Below are 9,083 nucleotides of genomic sequence, written 5' to 3'. Positions count from 1 at the left end.
GATGGCTTGAGCTCAGGAGTTCGAGACCAGCCTGGCTAACACGGTGAAACCCTGTCTCTACTAAAAATACAAAAATTAGCCAGGCATGGTGGTACGTGCCTGTAGTCCCAGTTACTCAGGAGGCTGAGGCAGGAAAATCGCTTGAACTTGGTAGCCAGAGGTTGCAGTGAGCCGAGACAGCACCATTGCACTCCAGCCTGGGTGACAGAGCAAGACTCTGTCTCAAAAAGTAAATAAATAAATATAATAAAGCAAGTTATGAGACTCTTTGAGTGTTCAAAACCAGAATGTTACAATGGTACATTCCTTGCTCTGGAAAGTTTTATCTACTGACTAGAAGGACTCTGCCTCCTGGCACAGTTCACTTGGTATATTCCAATCACTACAAGATCCAACTACTTGTTATAACCCACAGCAAGTTTGAAGACTTTCGTTATGCTTCAAGGCCGGGCGTGGTGGCTCACACCTGTAATCCCAGCACTTTGGGAGGCCAAGGCAGTTGGATCACTTGAAGTCAGGAGTTCAAGACCAGCCTGGCCCACAGGGTGAAACCCATTCTCTACTAAAAATACAAAAATTAGCCAAGCGTGGTGGCGTACACCTGTAATCCCAGCTACTTGAGAGGCTGAGGCACGAAAATCGCTTGAACCCAGCAGGCAGAGGTTGCAGTGAGCTGAGACCACACTGCTGCACTCCAGCCTGGGCGACAGAGCGAGACTCTGTCTCAAAAGAAAAAAAAAGTAAAAATAAAACAAAACAAAATGCTCCAATCATTACATGGTCTGATGTTTATGTCCCAATGACCTGAATCCCTTGGTATATTCAAGTTGCTATAAGATTCTCATCTCGGCTGGGTGTGGTGGCTCACGCCTGTAATCCCAGCACTTTGGGAGGCCGAGGTGGGCAAAGATCAGCCTGACCAACATGATGAAACCCCGTCTCTACTAAAAATACAAAAATCAGCCAGGTGTGGTGGCACGTGCCTATAATCCCAGCTACTCAGGAGGCTGAGGCAGGAGAATTGCTTGGACCTGGGAGGCAGAGGTTGCAGTGAGCCAAGATTGCACCACTGCACTCTAGCCTGAGTGACAGAGCGAGACTCCATCACAAAAAAAAAAAGATTATCATCTCTTGGTACTTCTCACAGCAAAGCCTAAGCACCTTGATATACCCTGCTGTCTCAGTGAACTCCCCACCTGTATCTTTCACAGTCTACATGGCCCACCTCTCAACACAGTCCAACAAGGTCCAAGGGCATTGACATACCCTATTCTCATCATAAGGCCTCCCTCTCTATCTTAGCACAATCCAGGCAAGGGTCTCATATACACACAGCCAGCCTGAGTATGGTCTTGGTGATACAGAAATGCCCTAATTTTCAGATCAACCTCCCATCTCAGGGCCTCACCGTGCTGGGAAGCTGCAGTCCCGTGGTGCCTCCAGGCAGATAGCTGAGCATTTCATCATTGTAACTGGACTCCAGGCTGATGATCTCATCAATGACATCATCAATCTAGGGAAAGAAGTAAATATTGTACAGGGTTAGAAGAATTTGGGAGGGGAATATGGGAGGAGGTTTGGCTGTAGCCTCTTACCTCTTTCTCTGAGCTGGACCCGATGGTGAGCAGCGCCATGGGGCTGTTGGGCGCACTGCCTGTGGGGCCGGTAGTGTGGGCAGCCTCGGGGGCAGGCAGCGGCTGGGCACTTGTGGGCCCCGGCGGTGGGGTGAGGGCCTGGGAAGCCAGCTTGGGCCCGAGTGTGGTGGACAGGTACTGTTTCACCTGCTGCCGGCGTGCCTGCTGCAGGTGGTAGCGCGTTGGGTTCTCCAGGTGGGTCTGCACCTGTGGAATAAGGTAGACAAGGAAAGGGAGGGGACAAGGCAGAACAGGACTCAAAGGGGTGACTCTGAGCTCCAGCCTGACCCTCCTAACTCATCGGTGCCTAGACTCAGGCAGACAAGCTGGACCCAGAATCTGAGAACACCCCAAAAACATTGGCAAGTCTCCCCCAGGACCCAAACTCTCTTTCTCAGAAATCCTTCACAGCTGCCAAGATCTACCCATGACTGACAGGATCCCTCGTAGTTTCTGGAAAACCCTGTCACAGTCCCCAAGATTCCCCACCCTAGTCTCTGACACCACCTAATAGACCTGGGAACCATACAATGCTTCCCAAGACCCCCTGATGGCCAAAGAACTAACGTATTCCACACACATGAAGCTCTTCCTACAAAGCCAGGGCCCACTTGGGGCACTCATGAGCCTCCATGGTTCACCAAGACATCCTCATGGCCCCCAAGAACCCCTCGCAATTTCACAAGATCACCTCAGAAACCCAAAACACATGCGACATGAACACAGATCATTTAAACAGTACCAGGGACCTTCCTTAGAGCCCCTAAGACCTAGCCCCCAAATCACCAGCACATACATCGAGGCCATCCCTAGCTCCTAGGACTACTCCTCAGTCACCAGGAGCCCCCTCCCAGGGCCTCTGGATCTCACCTTACCTTGAGCACCTCCCTGGGCACCTGAGCAGGGGGTGGACGGCCCAATGTGTGGCCCCCAGCAGAGACGCCAACCACAGAGATGGCAGGAGAGGCAGGTGCAGGACTGGGGAAGGGAGCCGCGGCGGCCTGTTCCCGACGCTCACGCCTCTCCTGCTCCTGCGCCTGGGCCCGCATTAGCTGCTGCCGCAGCAAGACCCTCGATGAAGAAGATGACGACATGGCAGGGGTCCTGGAGCCCCCTGCAGAAGACGATGCAGAGAGTGTAGCTGGGGTGGCTGGTGTGGCCTGCAGTGATATTGGGAGGCTGTGGAATGGGAAATATGGGGCCATATTTTAGGTAAGCTAAAAGTCTCGTCCCAAGCCTAAAGGGTCGTAGTGTGATGGAGCAGACACAGGAACCAGGCCTGTTCTCTGCCTTCCGAGGCCACAATGTAGAAGCAGAGACACTGGTACCAGGATTGGTAGTGGCTCTCAGGGGTCACAGTCTGATGGGGGACACATTGGAGGTCAGTCTGGTGGGGGAGTTTTAGCCTTTGGTCCTTATGGTGAAGCCTAGATTTGAGCCTGTTCACATATTAAGTGGAGATGCTATTGTTCAGCTCTGCAAGGGGGTGTTTGTCCTATTCACAGGAGAGCAGAAGAAGCAGAATTGAGGCTGTGGCAGCAGAATGTGGATACAGAGGGCTCTTAAGCCCAATGTGAGGCTAGAGAAGCTCTCTGAGCTCCTGGGGGTGGGCGTCAGGTGACAGGAGGAGCCCCAGGTTCCTCTTCCTCCCCTGTCTGGGCCTCTGGTCCCAGGAGCTAGTCAGTCTTGAAAACCTCAGAGATTTCACAATACTCTCTTCCTGCCCCTCTTCCACCTCCCCTCCCCTCTCTCAGAGCCCAGGCCGATGACTCAGCACATTTAGACTTCCAAGCTTGGGAAAAGAAGAGACCAGCAGGGGCTCCTCAAGGGCTGAGGGTGGGTGAGTTGGTAGTGTGGGAAGGGGCTGAGTTGGGGCTAGAGGTATGGCCCCGCCCACCCAGGGACTAGAGTTTAAGCAGGCCACGCCCTATCTCTGAGCACTCCAGGCCGGCTGGAACACCAGAGGCTGGAACACTTGCATATGAATGGGTGTGCAGGTGGGCTGGGGGGATGTGGGGGGCTCTTGACAGAGATACTGGAATCCTAGCTTGGCCACCTACTTTCCTGTGTGACATGCTCTTTCTGGCCCCTAATTTTACCACCTTGAAAACACAGACTGGTGAAAGAATGGGTTGGGCTGGTACTGAGGGCCTCTGCCCATCAAGAGGGGAGAGGAGCGCTGAGGAATTGGGAAGGGAGTCAGACAGACAAGTCCTATGTACCTTGAGCGAAGGGGTAAGGGTTGGCTTTTGAGCTCGTAGAAGCTGTCAGGATCAAGGACGTTTTCTAATTCTATGTCAGCAACAATCCCGGATTCCGGAAGCAAAGAGTTCAGGCTGAGGGGGAGGTGGAGTGGTGGTCAGTGATTGAATGAAGGACCTTATTCCCCAGCCCTCCCTTGAGACAGAGAAAGAGACAGAGAAGGGGAGAACGAAGAGGAGGGCACAAGCCCCTCATATTTGGCCACCTTGCTGGGTACCACACAACCATGAATTCCCACCTCCTTTCCCCTCCCCACTGTGTTACTCATAGTCCCTTAAGAGTCAGAATAATAAGAACGCCTGCATCCCAACCCCCACACTGTAACAACCTGGGTTTGAGGAAAACAGAATTTAGGAATAACAATTCACTTTATAGAAGGATTCCTGACTTCCTATCAGAGTTCTCCCAGCCCCCATACCCACCCACTATTTTTTTTTTTTTTTTGAGACAAAGTCTTGCTCTGTCGCCAGGCTGGAACACAGTGGTGTGATCTCGGCTCACTGCAACCTCTGCCCCCTGGGTTCAAGTGATTCTCGTGCCTCAGCCTCCCGAGTAGCTGGGATTACAGGCACACATCACCACGTCCAGCTAATTGTTGTATTTTTAGTAGAGACAGGGTTCCACCATGTTGGCCAGGATGGTCTCGATCTCCTGACCTCATGATCCACCTGCCTCGGCCTCCCAAAGTGCTGGGATTACAGGCGTGAGCCACTGCGCCCGGCCAACCCCCTAATATTTTCTTTACAGCTGAATTTGAGCCCAGGTATATGTGTATGTACACACACACACACACACACACACACAGAGCAAGTAGGGGCACCCCTCAGCATAACAGTCCCTTGTAACACAAACTGAATGCATCACAAAGAGAACTGGGAATAATTCACTTGACGTAAAGTCAAGTGAAATTTGTGAAAACCCATTTCACAAATGAGTTTCTCCCAGCCCCAGTCAGAGTTCATGGGATGCCAACACATGCCCAAATATAAAATAGAAATATCAAAGGCTCCCCTCACTCCAACAGACTGGATTTACAAGAGGGAGAATTTGGGTGGTTGATCCACTTTATACAAGCATTCTTTTCTTAGCCCGATGAGCTTGCCCAGCCTTCTGTTTTAACACATACACACCTTCAACACCAATACCCACTGATATACAAAATAAGAAGCCATATACACCCTTCCCTTTAACTATGTCCACTACTGCGATGATCTAGGTTGTTACAGAGAAATTAGAAGATGGTGAATCGATATACAGAAAGGCTCTGCTCAGCCCCAGAGAGCAAGGGACAGTTAACACACATGTGGATGAATATGCATCCTTCAATTTAGCCAAACATTTAGAATGCTGAGAGATTGCTGGTGACTTCACTTGACAAGAATCTTCTCCCCTCCCCAAGGATCTGTCTTCCTTCCTCTCCTCACCCTCAGATGGAGCCCTAAAACCACCCAGGAAGTGGGGAAGAGGAAGCTCAGGGGAGCCACTGAGCTCAGCACAATCCCAGGCACAAAGGAGGCAAAGAGCCCCGTCACCACCAAGGCTCACACACCCATTGCACAGAAGTTGGAAGAGATGGGCACTGGGGTGATCAGGGAGGGCTAGGGCTCCAAAGCCCATTGATAAAAGTAAGGATGAGAAGAGGCCAGAGGGGATCCACCTAGGCAGGGATGGTGCAATCTGTACTCCTTCCAGCTCTATGGACAGATTACTCCCAGAAGCTCAGAGATCGAAAAGAAGATAAAAAGAAAAGGGGTGTGGGGCTAGGTAGTGGGAAGGGCTGAGAGGCTAGAGCGAGTAGCAGCATGAACAAGAGCCTCCTCTGGGTTCCCAAAGAAGGTCTGAGGCCTTCTCTGAGCTAAGAGGTAACATCATCGCCCTCTGTCTGGCTGTCTGTCTCCCATTCAGGCCCTTAACAGGTGTGGGAAGAGGGCTTTTCCACTATCCTTGGTATCTGCCCCAGCTCGGTGGGCGGGCAGGGGGGAAAGGATTATTCAGGCCAAGTCTTGCTTAATGTTGTTGCTTCTCTTGTTCATTCACACGCACTCACAAGGCTGGTCCCAGGCAGCATATCTGAGATACTTCCAAATCCCTCCAGATTCATGTTATCCCCAAACACAGCAACCAGTCACTGAGAGGCACCAAGCTCCCAGGACAGCACTTGTGTCCCTCAGGACCCCTTCTCCCACACTGAGGGAAAAAGATTCCAGGATTCCCTTAAAACCAGTGCCTCACCTGACAGTGTCCCCTCAAATTCATTCCCCTCATGTCCAACTGAAAACCCCCGAATTCAGCCTCTAATCAGAGTCCCAGTCTGCCAAGTTCAGCTATCTCAGACCAGTTTCTGGATACTCCAGAATAGGCCCCTCTAGACGCAGTCAAGGGCTCCCCAAACCTGACCCAGACCCCGTTTAATGCACTCCCACGACTCCTTTAATAAAGCCACGATCCAAGCAGGCCACTGCCGGATTCCTTAGGTGCCCCCCCAAGACGGGCGCCCCGACGTCCTCCAAGGCTAGGCCGAGGGCCTCCAATCCCAGTCCGGGGCCCCCGCTGCCCCCCAGATCAGGCCCCTGGGAGCCCCAGTCGGCACTCCCGGCCCCAGGCGGCACCGCACCTGAGCAGCTGAGCCGAGTCTGCCGGCCTGCGCTCCTCCAACAGCACGAACACGGCTCGAGGGCCCTCCGCGCTGGCCTCTACGCCATCCCGAGCTGGCTCGGCAGCATGAGACATGACGCCCGGCCCCGGGCGAGCCCTGCCAGGCCGGTCGGGCCTCGGCCCGGTCCCCCTAACAAAATAAGAGTCCCCCTCCCCCCCAGCTCGCCACCGCCTCCTCCTCCGCTAAGCCATGGAGCTAGCACTGCGCGGGCGGGCGGCGTCGGGGAGATGGGATGGGCCGTGAGTCATCCCCCGCCCAGAAGGGACCGACGCCCCCCTCAACCTAACCCCGGACGACCGCCCTCCTCCCCTCGTCTTCTTCCCCCTCCTCCCTCCTCCCAGGGATGGGGAAACTCCACAGGAAGTGACCGCACTGGGGATGGACTGCCCGTCTGGCCACGACCCATTAGCCAGGCGGCCAATCGCTGAACGGCGATTTGAGGGCCCGCCCTAAGCGACGCCTCCGACGCGGAGGAAAAACGCGATTCGGCCCGCCCTCATTCCGAGAAGAAGCACCCAGACCACGCCCTCAGGGGCAGCGACAAATAGGCGAGGGGTGATTTGGTTGAGCCACGCCTCTATGTTTGCGTCGCTTTCGGAGCCACGCCCCATCTTCTCAAATTATCCCTCTGCAAGATAATATTATTAAGCCGCTCCTTGGGTCCTCTGCGCCTGCGCGTCGATGGCCAGTCGGCGCACGGAGGGTCTCCTGGCCAACTTTTAGTTGCGGAACTGCGCCCTCTCTCGGCCAATATTCGTAATATCTAAGCCCTAGACCGCGCTCCAACCTCGATCTAGCTGTGCTCTCTCAGCCAAAGCCATAACTATGAGGCAGAGGCAGCTACATTCCCTGGAGGTGCGGACCAGAAACCCCGCCCTTTCGGTATTCGCAGTCCAACAGCCCAGCTGGTCTTCCGGGAGTACTCCGCCTGTTCCATGCCATCGAGAGCGGTTGTTGTACTATGTTCGTTGCGCTGCGCAACATGTACTTAATAAATTCTTGACGGGTGGATGAATCTGGTCCCTTCGGTGAATGACGACTTCTGGAATCACAAAGATCCAGGTTTGAATAGGGAAGGGGACCTTCCCTCTCCCAGCCTCAGCTTTCCTGGCCTGTTAAATGGGAGTCAAAATACCTGTCTGGCAGGGTTGTTCTACGGTATGAAAGGTGCTAGCAGGTTGTTTGGCATACAAGAAGTTTCCCAAAATTAGTTGATTCACTCATTTGTTCACTTATTCAACATTCACTGAGCGCTTCTGTATGCCAGACGCATGCTATCCGGCTTGCACACGGCGGAGGGTCTCACCCATATCCTCAGGTGCACATACCTCACAAAACACCCAGACCCACAGCCTTCCCTTCCTCTTTCTTTCTTTTTTTTTTTTTCAGGCTTAATTCACTTTATTTTTCTTGTATAAAAACCCTATGTTGTAGCCACAGCTGGAGCCTGGGTCCGCTGCACGGAGACTCTGGTGTGGGTCTTGACAAGGCGGTCAGTGAATTCCTGATAGGGAGATTTGGTAAATACAGTCTCCTTCCAGAAGTCAGGGGTCAGGTAGCTGTAGGTCTTAGAGATGGCATCAAAGGTGGCCTTGGCGAAGTTGCCCAGGGTGGCAGTGCAGCCCCGGGCTGAGGTGTAGCAGTCATCGATACCAGCCATCATGAGCAGCTTCTTGGGCACAGGCGCTGAGACGATGCTAGTGCCCCTGGGTGCAGGGATGAGGTGCACCAGCACAGAGCCGCAGCAGCCTGTCACCTTGCAAGGGACGGTGTGGGGCTTGTGGATCTTGTTCCCCCAGTAGCCTCTGCGCATGGGGACAATGGAGAGTTTGGCCAGGATGATGGCCCCACGGATGGCAGTGGCCACCTCCTTGGAGCACTTAACACCCAGGCCGACGTGGCCATTGTAGTCCCTGATAGCAACAAACGCCTTGAACCTGGTGCGCTGGCCAGCACGGGTCTGCTTCTGCACCTGCATAATCTTCAAAACCTCGTCTTTGAGAGAGGCCCCCAAGAAAAAATCAATGATCTCAGATTTCTTAATGGGCAGGGACAAGAGGTAGATCTCCTCCAGGGACTTGATCTTCATGTCCTTGACCAAGCGGCCCAGCTTGGTGACGGGCATCCACTCCTTATCCTCAGCCTTGCCTCATCAGCTCCACGGCCTCAGCCTTGGCCCCGTCCATGGCCGCGACCCCGGCCCCGGATGCCACTGCCGACACCTCCGCGGAAGCCACCGCGGTTCCCCATCCCAGGGCCACCAGGGCCTCCGGAACCCCCCCCCCCCCCCCAACCCCCGCGCCACACCGGCGTCATCCGCCACTTGGTGTTTTCTCGGAGAAAAAGCCCCTTCCTCTTTCTTGACATCCCAAGACCCTGACCTGAGTTGTGCCTCCAGGAATTTCACCGGGCTCCCATTTACCTCAGATCTTCCTGTATTGGCATCCTTATTTCACAGGTCTGTCAGTTGCTTTCGTAAACTCGCACATCCATACTCACACACAACCATCTTGTACAAGGGGGAAACCTCT

The 9,083-nt window shown here is 53.8% G+C and overlaps 1 protein-coding gene and 1 pseudogene across 3 annotated transcripts in view; both read right to left on the bottom strand.

Annotated features, from left to right (window-relative positions):
* Positions 1-6,915, bottom strand: part of TFE3 (transcription factor binding to IGHM enhancer 3) — a 15,010-nt gene extending 8,095 nt beyond the window's left edge. Inside the window, exons 1-5 of one of the 2 annotated variants that reach the window (XM_011946683.1) lie at positions 6,511-6,915; positions 3,857-3,970; positions 2,510-2,813; positions 1,596-1,841; positions 1,409-1,513 (exon numbers count right to left, since the gene is read on the bottom strand). In XM_011946683.1, coding sequence (XP_011802073.1) covers positions 1,409-1,513; positions 1,596-1,841; positions 2,510-2,813; positions 3,857-3,970; positions 6,511-6,626 — 885 coding nt within the window. In that variant the 5' untranslated portion in view covers positions 6,627-6,915. The remainder of the gene's footprint in view (positions 1-1,408; positions 1,514-1,595; positions 1,842-2,509; positions 2,814-3,856; positions 3,971-6,510) is intronic. The other variant, XM_011946684.1, reaches the window with a different exon arrangement.
* Positions 6,916-7,925: 1,010 nt separating this feature from the next.
* Positions 7,926-8,879, bottom strand: LOC105514998 (annotated as a pseudogene). Its single transcript, XR_001002250.1, has one exon. The product of XR_001002250.1 is annotated as a 40S ribosomal protein S2 pseudogene (transcript).
* Between the last annotated feature and the right edge of the window lie 204 nt (positions 8,880-9,083).

Source organism: Colobus angolensis, unplaced genomic scaffold, assembly GCF_000951035.1.
Source record: "Colobus angolensis palliatus isolate OR3802 unplaced genomic scaffold, Cang.pa_1.0 Scaffold252, whole genome shotgun sequence".
Classification (NCBI taxonomy): Eukaryota; Metazoa; Chordata; class Mammalia; order Primates; family Cercopithecidae; genus Colobus; species Colobus angolensis.
Note: the sequence above shows the minus strand (reverse complement) of the source record. Positions and strands in the feature narration are given on the sequence as shown.